The sequence below is a fragment of the Rhinolophus ferrumequinum genome, chromosome X, assembly GCF_004115265.2.
Source record: "Rhinolophus ferrumequinum isolate MPI-CBG mRhiFer1 chromosome X, mRhiFer1_v1.p, whole genome shotgun sequence".
NCBI classification, from domain to species: Eukaryota; Metazoa; Chordata; class Mammalia; order Chiroptera; family Rhinolophidae; genus Rhinolophus; species Rhinolophus ferrumequinum.
In genome coordinates this window covers 50,807,216-50,821,789 of record NC_046284.1, presented here as the reverse complement: position 1 = coordinate 50,821,789, position 14,574 = coordinate 50,807,216, and the positions used below count along the sequence as shown (strand labels likewise).

Here is a 14,574-nt window from a genome sequence, read left to right as displayed (position 1 = left end):
TAAGATACTTTGGGGTGGATATGCCAGAACTAAACCTTACTGATTTAGAAATTTGTACTTTGACAGAAGCGATCCAAGCAGCGGAAGTTGCAGCAGAAGGCCTTACGCAAGAGGCAGCTGAAAGAGCAGAGGCAGGCTCGGAAGGAGCGGCTCAGTGGGCTCTTCCTGAATGAAGAAGTGTTGTCCTTGAAAGTGACGGAGGAAGACCACGAAGCAGATGTAGATGTCTTGATGTAATAAGGGTGAAGCAGTCAGCATTCTTTCTAAGCATTGAAGTATTCTATACTGATTTGTTTACATGTATCTTGACCAAACTTTTGGTTAGGGTTGTGCTGACCACCATTAAGAATTTAGGCCCATGGTTCTCAGCAGGTGGTCCCCGGACCAGCAGCTTGAACATCACCCAAGACCTGTTAGCGATGATGCATACTGTGGGGCCCCACCCAGGCCCGGTGAATCAGAACCCCAGGGGTGGAGACCAGTGTTGTGTTTTAACAAGTACCGGAGCATTCTGCCAGTGTACTCTAGTTTTAACAACCACTGATTTAGTAAATGTTTTGACTATTTAAACTTTAGGGTGGTTAAGTAGGCTTTTTCAAAGACTCGTACTTTTACAGTGTAGAAGATTTCAAGGTACTGCTGACAAGTAGTTTATTATGTCAGTATATGTACATGTGTAGAGATCACAGTTCAGTTTCTCTGATGTTACAATTTCTTTGATTACTTTTCCTAAAGGGCCATAGCATGAATCTCAATTCCTAGTGGAAATCTTTTATGGAGGTTGTGGGGGTTGGTGTGGATTGCTGTTTATAATAGTGCCTTCATTAGATTTAGTTCTGTTTATGTTCGTTATTAACTCAAAAAACAGGCCCTAATAGCTTTCCTATTAGGTTTGTTTTTCACTTTATGTAAATTCAGACTCCTGTAAGTGATGACTACTGAGGAAATCATGTTACTATCAGCTGAATTTTAGACTTGATGCTATGTTGATTAATATTCAATTGAGAAAGCAACTAAGCAAAACAGCCAATTCTACTTTTCCACTGCTTTTTGAAGTTTTAGGCTGTGAAACTATTCAAAGGCAGAAAATATCTCTCTTATGTTCTTTTTGTAGGTCTTTATTTCCCCAGCACAGCTCTAATTTTTAAATATTTGGTTTAACAACTTCTGGCACATAAACAGGTTAATGGTCAAAATTAACTAAAGAAAACCCTTACAGGTCTGCTAACCTCTATAAATCGCTAGAAATACACAGAGTAGTGAGATAATAGGAAAAAGAAACTCTTAGGTGGTTGGCTGTTAATAAAACTAATTTTAAATGTGAAGTCATGGAGTTTTAAAAAATATTTTCATGGAGAGTTTATCATGAACATTAGACGTAGTGTGAGTCCTTTTCTTCTACCACATGTCTTTAAACATTCACATGGGTTAAAGAAGGTGGACACTGATATTACTGACAATCAAGCTGCTTTCTGACTTTCATAATCTTCATTTTGTTGTGGATACTTTGGCAGGTAATCATGATAGTGTAGGAGTTGGAATCAGTAGTTTTTAAACCTAGAGTCAGCTTGATGGGGATTTCTACTTTAATTTTTCAGTCATATCAAGTAACTTGTTAAGATAAAGATTAATGACTTAAATTCTTAATTTAAAATTCTTCATCTAAATATAAAGGCTTACCCTTTGCTCACATTCGTATGTTTTGAAAATTGGATTTCATTTTGGTTCCTTGAAGTTTAAAGAATTCAAACTGAGGATAAAAATTGATATATTGCAGCTTTGCTGAGGTCTGTGGTATGGTTGTAACAGTCTGAAGACTACTAAATTCATACTTTAAAATTTTACTAAAATAAAAAGTATATATATGTGTGTGCTTATCAGTTGGAGTAGTCCTTCTGACTTTCCTCTTACCCCCTCTTTGGTGCTCCTGATCAGCTTAGAGGGCCCAAAGAGAGCTTGGGGATAGACCCCAGAATACTCTGAGGAAGGTGGGAGGGGTCAACCTCATTGTGTGTGCCCTTTCAAGTATGGGAAGAGGAAGTGGAGAGAAGAGCGAATACAGCATCATTCTCTGTCTGCTTTTAGCAAAAGCAAAATTCCAGAGAATGATTGTTCTCTCTACCTACTCTTTAAGGCAAACAGGCCCCTTGTGGAGACCATAGAGCAGCATTTATTTGTTAAATACTTGGAAAGAATTTACTTGACAGTGACCTGTAAGAGAAAATCCTAAACAGGGTCATGATGTAATAAGACCAATTTCTCTACTCTCCCAAAGATCATGTAGTCTTATTACCTTAGATGGAACTTAGGTCACTATTAAACAAGTTTACCGAAGCACCACAAAGTATATAAAGGTTTGAGAGTTTATAATAAAGTGTGCCGTGAAATTTTGTGTAAATCTGGATGAACTGTCTTTTAGAGATAGTCCCCAAAGTTGGTTTGGAGGAAATTGAAATACCGCTCTGATTAAAAGAAAGTAAAACAACTTGGGTTTGCTTACGATTCAGAAGGGAGATTACAAAGTCTTCCTCTATTCCCCCCCACCACACACAAAACACCCCCAGCAGAAAAAGGCAAAGTTCTCTTGTCTTCATTAATGTGCTGTACTTTTGTTCTGTTTTAATGCCTCGTGTAGACAATTCAAGTTTGAATTATTTCTTTCTTAGAATAAGTAGTAACTTATTCAATCTGGTATATCTCTGAGTTCAATTTAAAACAAACCCAACTCAGTGTTGTTCTTTTTTAATATAAGCCCAAACAAAACAATTAGTAAAAATGTGAGACTTAAACTTGCTCCAGCATCAGTTCTCATCTGTAGAGAATTGACACTGGAGCAAATAAGTCTCCCCCTTTAAAAATAAGTCTTATTAACTGAGAGCATGATAAAATCCCATGAGATTTATCCCGAAACATTTTATTAGAGGTCTCGTATGTACCGTGTTTCCCTGAAAATAAGACCGGGTCTTACATTAATTTTTGCTCCAAAAGACGCATTAGGGCTTACGTTCAGGGGATGTCATCCTGATAAAATCATACTAGGGCTTATCTTCCAGTTAGGTCTTAATTTTCGGGGAAACACGGTATGTGAATTATATTTCAGTGAAACTGAAAAAAAGATATGGAAGTCTGTCAGTCTCCACCACAACTTTTTCAAGTATGAACCTTGAGTTAAACGAAATGGCTTGTCTTTTTCTACAGTTTTGCAATGGAATTAAAGTAAGACAGTGTAGTATGATATGCAGTGGAGTATAAAGGGCTAGTTCATTCTGTCCCAACAAGAAGTTAGAGTAAAATAACACCTTTTTTTGTCATGAGACTTGTCTCATTTTTTTGTTAGGCTGTGGCAGTTGTGTCCATTTCCTCAGTCCTTTGGGTTAACTAAATATTTCTGAATTAATCCCAGCAACTGACTTTAATTTAATGACTTTATGGATTGGGTGGACATCTCATTTTATTTAGTTTTTAAAAGTGTAAATCCACTTGGAAAGGAAAAATTCCCAGAAACTACTGTATAAAAGTATCCAGATTCTGATGAGTTCTAAAAATTGTGAAATTTATCAAATATCTTCATATTTATACCAAAAATATTAGTACACAACAAATACAGAAATCTTGTTTCCAGATTTTCTAGCAAAGATTTTTGTTTGTGGCTTACTCTATATAGCCTCATGTGCCTTAAAGGTGAACTCTGTACTTTTTGTCAATATCAGGCTTTTTCCAAACTCCTAAATAATCTAAATGTTGTAATTCGTTTTGTAAAATGCCCACGCTGTTGGATATCAGTTAGCAAAGCCATTAAATTGAATCAGTCAATGGTAATAGAGTATATAAGAAAATAAAAACCTTAAGATCTTAAATTCCACTTGTATAACTTTGTTTTGGTCCAGCTAGGTAATTGAAGAACATTGAAAGTTATCTAAAATATAGCTTAATGTATACTTTTCTTTGCCTGAAAAAGGTCATACCCCAGAATACTTTTTAGATACCAGATAACTCTTAGTATCTGGGACGATAATTTTCAAGGTAAAAGTACTTCAAGAACAGAGAGTATATATAGCAAGTTGATTCTCTTGTTACCTTTTAAGGATTTTTTGCACTCATTTGTGTAATAGCCAGAACACTCCTTTTTCTCCCTTTTTAACAAATTACCTTTTAGCACTCCTATTATCTTCAAGAAAAATGTTTGCTTAGAATTGGGAGGGGGTAACTTAAAGTCAGTTTATAGTCGAGATGTTTGATAAGAAAATTCCGTTGCATTCAAATACTAGTGTTGATGGCGAGCATACTGACATTCGACATATCTAAACTTAAAGGTAAATTTAATCCTTAAAAGGACTATTAGTTAGAAAATAAGTATTTGTATATCCATGTACTATGATAACTTTGGATTTGTTTTAAGTCTGACAAAATAAAATAAATTTTGTCTTTACAATCATTATGCTAAGTGGGTGGGTAAGAAGCATCTGAGAGATATTTAGACCTAGGCATCTCGGTCAGCATAGTATCTGGAACATAGCTCCTTAGAATGCTTAATTCTTATTTCTTTGGAAAGTAATTTACTTATTCCAAAAGACTTAGAAGGAGCTCTGAAAATTCCTTTAATTAATTGGCTACTAAGAGTAAGGAAGTTGCATGGTATAGCTAAAGATCTTAGTTGATTCACTAAAATTTTATTTTCATATTTTTTCTAATATTAAAATTATTTTGTATTAGTTTCAGGTGAACAAAACAATGTAATACTTAGACATTTATCATTTATATCCCTCACACAGTGATAACCCTCCTCCTCCCATCTACTACCCTAAAATTGTTTTCAGCCCCCTTCACAATTATATTTTAAAGTAAGGTTATTAATGTTTTAACCTAGATCCCATTATAGTAAACTAATTTTTAATTTGACATTCTTTTTTTTTAATTGAAGTTTATTGGGGTGACAGTTGTTAGTAAAATTACACAGATTTCAGGTGTACAATTCTGTATTACATCATCTATAAATCCCATTGTGTGTTCACCACCCGCAATCAGTTCTCCGTCCATCACCATATATTTGATCCCCTTCACCCTCATCTCCCACCCCTCTTCCCCCTTACCCTCTGGTTAATTTGACATTCTTACTGAACTCAGAAAAACTGGTTTGGTCTTCTCAGATTTCAATATGTAGTACTTTTTCTTCATTGTCAAGTTTCTATGTTATATCTTTGTGGTCAGTAGAACCTGTGGAAATACATGTTCTTTTTTTGTGGTGAGGGATGGGAATGGAAAAGAGGAGAATTGTTCTAATTATACATATGCATTTTGACTGTGTAAACGTAGCTGTAGACTTAATGCTTTTAAATGACAAGTTAATACTGATCTATTCTGAATTGTTCTGAGGAACAGTGGCCTGAAGCCATGGCTTGTTTTGTGGAGCTGCTTGCTCTTGACTCTTGGGGTAGATTATCCAGCTCACGCTTTTAGGAATGGAGCAAACCAAGTCTGTTCCTGTAGAGGATGAATTTAATTTCCTCTTTAAATCCTCTAATTTAGATATAGGTATTATCCATTCTAAATCTTTGTGTTGGGAGTTTAATAAGACTTTTGTCAAAGGCTATTAAAGATAAACACCTGTGTATGTAAAACATTTCACAGATGGTTAAAAATTTCCCTTTTTTTTAAATTTCAAAGGTTAGTTCTATAGCATCAATATCATAACCAAAGCAAGTAGGAAGTTGACTCGTTTGGAGAATCTTCACGTAGTCTTAAATACTAGTAATGTATCAGATTGTTAACCAGAATTTCCCCCCTATATTTCTGCTAAATGTATTATTATATTAATGCACTTTTGTATATATAACTCTCTTCTGTACATTCTGTACTTGGTACAGTGTATATAAAAGGTGTTTTTCCTGAAGCTGTGAGGGAAAAACAATAGGTGTTAACACAAGTCGTTTGCATTTTGAGTTCCTTCTCGTACTTGAAAGTAGTAGTTCACTAGATAAATCTAAATGAGTATGTATGGTTGTAATTAAAACTGGCGATGTGGCAAAGCTGTCTTTTGAAACTGAATATCAGAATGAAGAGTTGTTTTGGTTATTAAGAACTCTTGTAATACGTTAATTGTTTCTTGATGTACCATGACTTTTTTCAAACCCTATTGCTGCTTACTACTTTCCTTCTGAATCCACTCCTTTTCATGTTCCATCCCAGAACATTCATCAGCAGAGAAGAATTGCTCGCTTTTCTTTTGCTCACAGTTTGGTTAAGTCTCCATGAACTTTTGCTTTGTCCAATTTCCTAAATTTCATTGGCAAATCATATTTTTCTGGAGACATCAGATTTCTAGAGAGATTAGTATTCACAGTAAGTGAAAATTAGGTCTAACTTTTGTTTACAAAAAATAAGATCTATTTTCTTTATATATTGATCTAGAATCTTTTAAAATTACCATGTTTCCCCGAAAATAAGACCTAGCCGGACCATCAGCTCTAAGGTGTCTTTTGGAGCAAAAATTAATATAAGACCCGGTCTTATTTTAACATAAGACCGGGTCTTATATAAGACTGGGTCTTTATAATATAATATAATATATAATATAATACAATACAATACAATACAATACAATACAATACAATACCGGGTCTTATATTAATTGTTGCTCCAAAAGACTCATTAGAGCTGATGGTCCGGCTAGGTCATATTTTCGAGGAAACACGGTATAATTATATAAAAGAAATGTCTGTGAGCAGTTTTACGTATAGATGGAGAAGCCATTCAGCTTTTCAGCAGCAACTTTATCTCTTGCCACTAGAGGGAGGTCTAGGTTGCTCGCTCCTTCAGAAAATGTCTGACCCGCTTTTCTTTTGTTTTTAATTTCAGAGGTTGGAATCAACCTCATTCTCAAAATTCCTCTTGTGATATTAAATACTTTCATTTATTAGTCGAAGGTAAGTTAATTGAGCGTGTGTAATAAAACCAGTCTTATTCATGCTTTTATGCAATCTTCAGTTTTTAATAAATGTTAGATATTAAGTGAAACGTGTGTGTGTGTTTTTCTTAGGTATTCTAGAGCTCTACTGTCCATTATGGTAACCACTAGCCACATGTGGCTATTTAAATAAATTACAATTAGTAAAATTTAAAATTTTCTCTGGTTCTTTGGTCCAATTTGAAAGACAGACTTCAAGTGGCCAATAGCCAGCCACATACGGCGAGAGGCTATTGGAAACCACAGGATACAGAACATTTCCGTCTGTTCTGTTGGACAGTGCTGATCCTAGAGACTTGAGGCTTTATGTAGTGACTGTCCTCATTATTTTACCGATGAACAGTAATGAGTGGCTCAAAACTGCTGCCCACAGTTAAGTGTTGTAGGCGACTGGTGTTAGAGGGACAGCAAGCTGTATTTCATTTTGTACGTCATTAAAACTACTACCAAAGTTGGGGACTTGGTGGTTTAATGGATAATTTTCTCAAATATTAACTATTTGACTATGAATAAGATTTAATGTTCGGATAATGTGGAAATTTGGTGCCAGTTTCTCAGTTTTTATTGTGCAAAGCGTGTTGCCATGCAGCTTTCTCTTAGTTCATCTTTCTCTGATGCAAACATTTTAATTGACAATGCTGGGGCATAAGTTTTTTTTTATTGGGGAATATTGGGGAACTGTATGTTTCTCCAGGACCCATCAGCTCCAAGTCGTTGTCCTTCAGTCTAGTGGTGGAGGGCACAGCTCAGCTCCAAGTCCAGTCGCCGTTTTCAATCTTAGTTGCAGGGGGCACAGCCCACCATCCCATGCGGGAATTGAACCGGTAACCTTGTCGTTAAGAGCTCGCGCTCTAACCACCTGAGCCATCCGGACGCCCCAAATTTTTAAAGATTCCGATTTAAAAAAACCATGCTTACAAATAAGTAGAAATGTCAATTTCAGAATTATCCCTCAGAGTGCTGCTTTATTCTGGTGATGTGCGAGCCTTAACAGAGTCACTGTTACTTGGGTCTGACAATCCTTCACCCTTTCGCTATCAGTTTGGATCTCATGTAAGAGGGATGTTTATATTATCCATGTTTCTTAGTAATAGATTGACAGACACTGGATTTAGGTACAATGTTATTTCCCTTTGTAATGGGGGAAATAACATTTTTAACATTCCAGTTTATTCATTTGGTTGCCAGGATCCCATTATATGCTTATTTTTTCTCTTAAAAATAGCAGATAACTATATATATTTCAGCTTTGTCTTCTAAAAATTTTTAAGTAGGACAGTAATAAAATGAATCCCCACAAACCCACATCTGCTTCAGCTCTTGTCTCATGGCCAATCTGGTTTCTTTTACCCACTCACCTTACTTCAACTCTGATGATACTAAAGCTAACCCCAGGTGACATTTCATTTTTAAATATTTCAGTATCAGATTTTAAAAAATAAGGACACTGTTTTATAAATAACTATGGTATCATCAAACCTCCATAAATAAAAATAATTCCCTATCAAATATCCGTCCTACTTACTTGGAATCAAAACAGTAGCCATTAGTCTTATTAATTTCAAAGTCGTTCTGCATTGTATTAGCAATAAGGTAGAATAATTATTTTTATTATTGCTTGGTAAGCCCTGATGGTGTGTCCTGAGCCCATTTTCATTGAAAGTGAGATCTCTATTGTTTTTAGATTAAAACCAATTCCAGTAGTTTTCTTACTGCTCTGTTAAGCCATGGGATAATTTGGGTAGAAGGCAGGAGGGAGGGAAGTAACTGTTCAAGATACGTTGAACCAGGTATTTCCTGTCTCACCTATCTCTGGGTCCAATTTTCTTTTTTAGCCAAAATTGACCCACATGGTAAAGACTTGACTACCTCGTATTTATAAAGAATTTTGCAAGGGTACTGTGGGGAATACAGGGAAAAATATTCTTATCTTTTAATCCTTAGAAACTAATTTTAGGAAATCTTTTTAAACAGATACGACAGAGTGTTGGTTTTGGTTTTATATTTTAATTTACTGAAGTTTATACTTTCCAAATAAATTACAGAGCTTGAGGGCTTGAACAGACTTTAGAGATGGTTTAGCTTGGTTCTTGAACTTGAGAGAGTATCAGAATTCTCTGGAGGGCTTGTTAAAACACAGATGGCCTGCCCCACCCCCAGAGTTTCTGATTCAGTCGGTTTGGGGTGGGGCCTGAGATTTTGCATTTTTAATAACTTCCTAGGTGATGCAGATGCTGCTGGTCCAACGAACACATTGATGTAGCTCAGTCACTTCCATTTTGCTCATGAGGAAATTTACAGTAGCAGGAAAGTGACTTCTTTGCCCCACACTGGTTAGTGACACAGCTGAACCAGAATCCTGATCTTTAGTTTCCTTATTTATTCACATCCCGAGTCCAGTGATTTTCCTATTGTACATTTGTTTCCTTCAGGCTACTTGCCTTCAAGTGATTCCTTCGGAGTCTTCTCTGAACGTTTAGAATTTCTTGGTAGTGGTAAATCTTTATCTCCCTAGAACAGGCATTTTTAAATTGGAGTCTAGGGATTAAAATTGTTGGCAAAATTGTTTTGCGTGCTGGTGTATTTTTCTGGGGAGTGATCAATATCTTTGAAAACTCCCAACTGAGTTTTTTTCCTCCTAATGGCTAAAAGGACTCCACCCTTTTAGGGCAATTGTAGTTTTTGAAAATAACCAAGGGTCATTTGGAGGCTGGCTGGTGGTTAATGTGGGTGAGAAAGCTAGAAATTGCTACATTTTGTCAGTGAGGTGTGCTTTTAAAAGTAGTTAAGAATGGTTTTCTTTTGTGGCCTAAAAACTAAACGGGCTTCAATGTATATTAGAGAAAAGTTACAGAAATATTTTGGGCAATAACAAGAACATTGGATTAAGTGTACGGTGATGACATATAATGGGGATGTTATTAATTTGGATATGTTAGTTTATTAAAAATGGTCTTTATTACTTCACAATCATAACATGTATTCTAGAGAAAAATCTTCCACTGATGTTTTAGAAATATTGGGTAAGATTTCATGAAATTGTTTATCAAATCCAAGATAACAGAACTAGGTAATCTGAAAACTTGGAAGACATATAGACTTTAAACCAGGTCATTAAACCAGTCTCTTTATTTTGCAGATGAGAGAAGTTTGAGGCCAAGAGAGGTAAAGTGCTTCGTCCAGGTCCTATGACTGAATAATGACAAATTCAGGACTAGAATCCAAGTCCCTTGAGCTGTGAACTCGTGCTGTTTCCACTGTATCACACTGTTTTATCTCATGCTCCTATTTTTCGCGGTGGTTATAACAAAACCTTAAGATTTTGTTATAGAGCAGTGATTAAAGTGTGGACTCCACACCCGCAAAACCAGCGTTCCCTGAGAACTTGTAAGAGGTGCAAATTCTCAGGCCCCACTCCAGACCTACCAAATCAGAAACTCGGGGGGTGGGAGGATAGAGCAACCTGTTTTAACGAACGCCTCAAAGGATAATGATACACGTTTAAGTGTGAGAGCCACTAGTATAGAGTAAGGATTCTCGGGCTGAGCATCAGAATCATCTGGGGAACTTTTAGAAGATAATGGTGCCTAACCACCACCACCCTCCCTAACCGAGACAGATTAAATTAGAATCTCAACAATGAGGCCTGGGCATCTATTGTTTTATGATCAACATTTTATTTTGTAATTTATCTTAGAGAAAAGTTGTATAGTACAGAGTTCCTGCATACCTGTTACCCTGTCCCCTAAAGTTAACATCTTACATAACTTGGAGCATTTGTGAAAACTAAGATATTAGCATTGGTACATTATTGTGAACTAAACTACAGCCTTTATTCACATTTCACTTGTTTTTCCACTAATGTTCTTTTTCTATTCCAGAATCCAATCCAGGATCCCTCATTGCATTTAATCAGCATGTTTCCTTAGCCTTCTCTGGTCTGTGACAGTTTCTGACTTGTTTTTCATAATCTTGACAAATATGAGAAGAATTGGTCAGTTTGTAGAATGCCATCCCTCAGTTTGGGTTTCTCTGATGTTTTCTTCGTGATTAGACCGGGGTTTGGGGATGCGGGGAGGATTTCCACAAAGGTGAGGTGCCATTCTCACCACATCATCCTAAAGGGTGCGCACCATCAACATGACTTAACACTAGGCATGCTAACTGACCACCTGGCTGTGCTGGCGCTCGCCAGGCTCTTCCTTGCAAAGCTATTGTCTTTCCCTTTCCATACTCTGTTCCTTGGAAGCAAGTCCAGCCCACACTCAAGGAGGAGAGGGGTAATAGGCTCCACCTCCTAGAGAGTGAAGCATCTACATTTATTATTGGGAATTCTCTATGGAAGAATTCCCTCTTCTCCGTTTATTCAATCATTTTTATCAGTATGCATTCATGGGTATTTATACTTTGGGTTATAATGTAATGCTATGTTATTTATTCTGTACAAATTTTTCTGCTTTGGACACTGGGAACCCTTAGAAGTTGGCTGTGGTGTCCCCTTGACCTACCTCTATTCTTTTGTATTTTGAGCACTTTGTTTTCTGGCACTACACAATGCTCCAGCACTGGAATCAGGATTTCTACAAGGAGCTGGGCACCTCTTTTTAAAAGCTGCTCTGGTGGTTCTACTGCAGAGTAAGTGTGGAAACCACTGATACTGAGAATGAACCACATTCTTCTGTAAATCTCCTAATGCCACCATCAGACCAAATCCTATCTTGCATCCTCAAAAATTGTAGTCATCTTTGATTCAGTCTTCTCCCTCCTCTTTCTTTCATGGTCAGTCTTTTCACCAAAGCTGTTTTCTCCTGCTTGACATCCAGAGCAGCACTTTAAAAACTTTAATGTGTAATACGTAGAATCTTGTTAAAATGCAGACTCTGATTCAGTAGGTCTGGGGTCGGAGTCTGAGATTCTTAGTTTGAATCAGGTATGTGGGAGATCTGAATGCTGCTGATCCATGCACTGCATTTTGAGTAGTGAGGGTCAGAACAAAGTCCAGACAATTTAGGACATTTCAAGAGCCCCCAGGTCTGGTGGGCCCCAGTCTACTTTCCAGTTTTATCTTCTATGCATTTCTTTATTTACCCTACACTCAAACCAACCAGTCTATTCCATATTTGTAGTATTCACCTGATGTGGCCCCCAAGGATCGTGGCGATTCACGCCTTTCTATAATCCCCTTCCTTTGGATATAGGCTGGTAGGTTGGGCCTTGTGACTTGCTTGTAACTGACAGAATCCAGCAAAAGTCATGGGATGTCACTTCTGTCATTAAATTACAAAAGACTGTGACGGCTGTCTGGTTTGTACTCTCGTCTTCTCAGTTGCCCAATCTGATGAAGTAAGCTGCCATGCTGTGACATGTTCTGTGGAGAGGCCCACGTGGCAGGGAACCGAGGGACTGAGGCCTTGAGGATAATATAACAGCCCATGAGGAACTGAATCCTGCCAACATTCATGAGTGAGCTAGGAAGTGGATCCTTCCCAGTGGAGCCTTGAGGTGACGGCGGCCTAGTGAGAGACCCTGAGCTCAAGTACCCATCTAAGGCACATCCAGGTTCCTGAGCCACAGAAACCGTGAGATAAATGTGTATTGTTTTAAGGTGTAAATTTTGGGGTAATTTGTTATGCAGCAATAGATAATACGTTATTTACTAAATATACCATGAAATGACTTCCTGTTACATTGTTCTCATCCTGCAAAAGAAAACTCAGATGCTGCTTCCTCACTTATTCAACAATATTTGCTGGACGCCTACTACATGTGAGGCACTGTGTTAAATACTAGGGTTAAGTGGTAAAGAAACAGGCACAGTCTGCCCTCACACAGCTTACATTCTTTTGTATTGGTTTTCAAAGTTTCACAAAAGAGGGACCCAGGATACATTTCATTAAAGGAAAGCAATTTTTAATGCCAAGGAAATAATATAAAGAAGCTATATGAAAAACTTCAGTAAAAACTTCATTATGGACTAGCATAGGTTGCATTTAGGCATTTCAGAAGTCCTAATTCTGGTGCGTGTTAAGGCAACCCTAATTCCCCTCTGTTGGGGTATATTACTTTTTCTAGGCACTACTAAAATGTTTATTGTACATTTACATAGCTAGTATGCCATTCTGCCTTCCCCACTAGTCCTCATTTTCATTTTTATATCCCCATGGTTCTTTGCACATGTGTAAAGAACTTGCTAATGTAATATTAATTATAACTTTGTTAATCTGAGATTAATGGAGATTTTAATTCCAGTAGAGTTACTTTAAAAAAATCTAAGTACCATCGTTCTGCATTTTCTCCTGTTTTAAGAGAGTATTTATTGAAAGCATGAATATTGTTTGTTTCTTTGTAAATCCCTGTTCCTTGCAAAATGATTTAGGTCATGATAATGCTACTTATTAAGGTTACAAGTTCCAGTGATTGCAAAATGAAGCCAAATCCATTTACAAAATGATGAAATGAAGATAATTTTTTAAATTTAATTAAATCTATTGAGATTACATTGGTTAATAAGTTTCAGGCATACAATTCTATAATACAACATCTGTATGTTGTGTGCCTACCACCTAGAGTCTAGTTTCCTTCTATGTATGTGACCCTCTTTACCCTCTTCATCCTCCCCCTTCCCCGCTTCCCCTTGGGTAACCACCATTCTGTTGTAGGTATCTATGAGTTTGTTTTTTGTTCGTTTGTTGCTTTCTGTTTTATATCCCACATATGAGTGAAATCATATGGTTGGTTCTTGTCCTTTTACATCTGACTAACTTCACTTAGCATGATACTCTCAAGATCCATCCATGTTGCCACAAATGGCAATATTTCATCTTTTTATGGCTGAGGAGTATTCCATTGTATATATGTACCACATCTTTTTTTATTCAATCATCTATCGAAGAACACTTTGTTTCCATGTCTTGGACACCATGAATAATGCTGCAGTGAACATAGGGGTACATACATCTTTATGAATAAGTGTTTTCAAAATTTTAGGGTAGATGCCCAGGAGACGGACTGCTGTGTCATATGGTAGCTCTAGTCTTCTTAGTTTTTTTAAAATAAATTTTATTGGGGAATATTGGGGAACAGTGTGCTTCTCCAGGGCCCATCAGCTCCAAGTTGTTGTGCTTCAATCTAGTTGTAGAGGGCACAGCTCCAAGTCCAGTCACCGTTTTCAGTCTTTAGTTGCAGGGGGCGCAGCCCACCATCCCCTGTGGGAATTGAAGCTGCAACCTTGTTGAAAGCTCGAGTTCTAACCAACTGAGTGATCTGGCTCCTCCCCCGCCACCACCGAAGCTCAGCGGCAGCTCTTTGTCTTCAATCTAGTTGTGGAGGGCACAGCTCACTGGCCCATGTGTGAATCGAACTGGCAACCCTGTTGTTCATAGCTCGCGCTCTAACCAACTGAGCCATCCGGGCGCCCTTATTCTTATTTTTTTGAGGAACCTCCATATTGTTTTCCATAGTTGCTGCACTAATTTACACTCCCATCAGGGTTCCTTTTTCTCCACAGTCTCTCCAAAACTTGTTATTACTTGTCTTGTTGATAATAGTCATTCTAACAGGTGTGAGGTGGTATCTCATTGTGGTTTTGATTTGCATTTCCCTCGTAGGTA

At 37.2% G+C, this 14,574-nt stretch overlaps 1 protein-coding gene across 2 annotated transcripts in view; it reads left to right on the top strand.

Annotated features, from left to right (window-relative positions):
• Positions 1-13,845, top strand: part of FAM199X (family with sequence similarity 199, X-linked) — a 38,778-nt gene extending 24,933 nt beyond the window's left edge. Inside the window, exons 6-7 of one of the 2 annotated variants that reach the window (XM_033104582.1) lie at positions 67-233; positions 10,104-13,845. In XM_033104582.1, coding sequence (XP_032960473.1) covers positions 67-233; positions 10,104-10,107 — 171 coding nt within the window. In that variant the 3' untranslated portion in view covers positions 10,108-13,845. Of the gene's footprint in view, positions 1-66; positions 243-10,103 lie in introns of both variants that reach the window. The other variant, XM_033104571.1, reaches the window with a different exon arrangement.
• Positions 13,846-14,574: the final 729 nt, after the last annotated feature.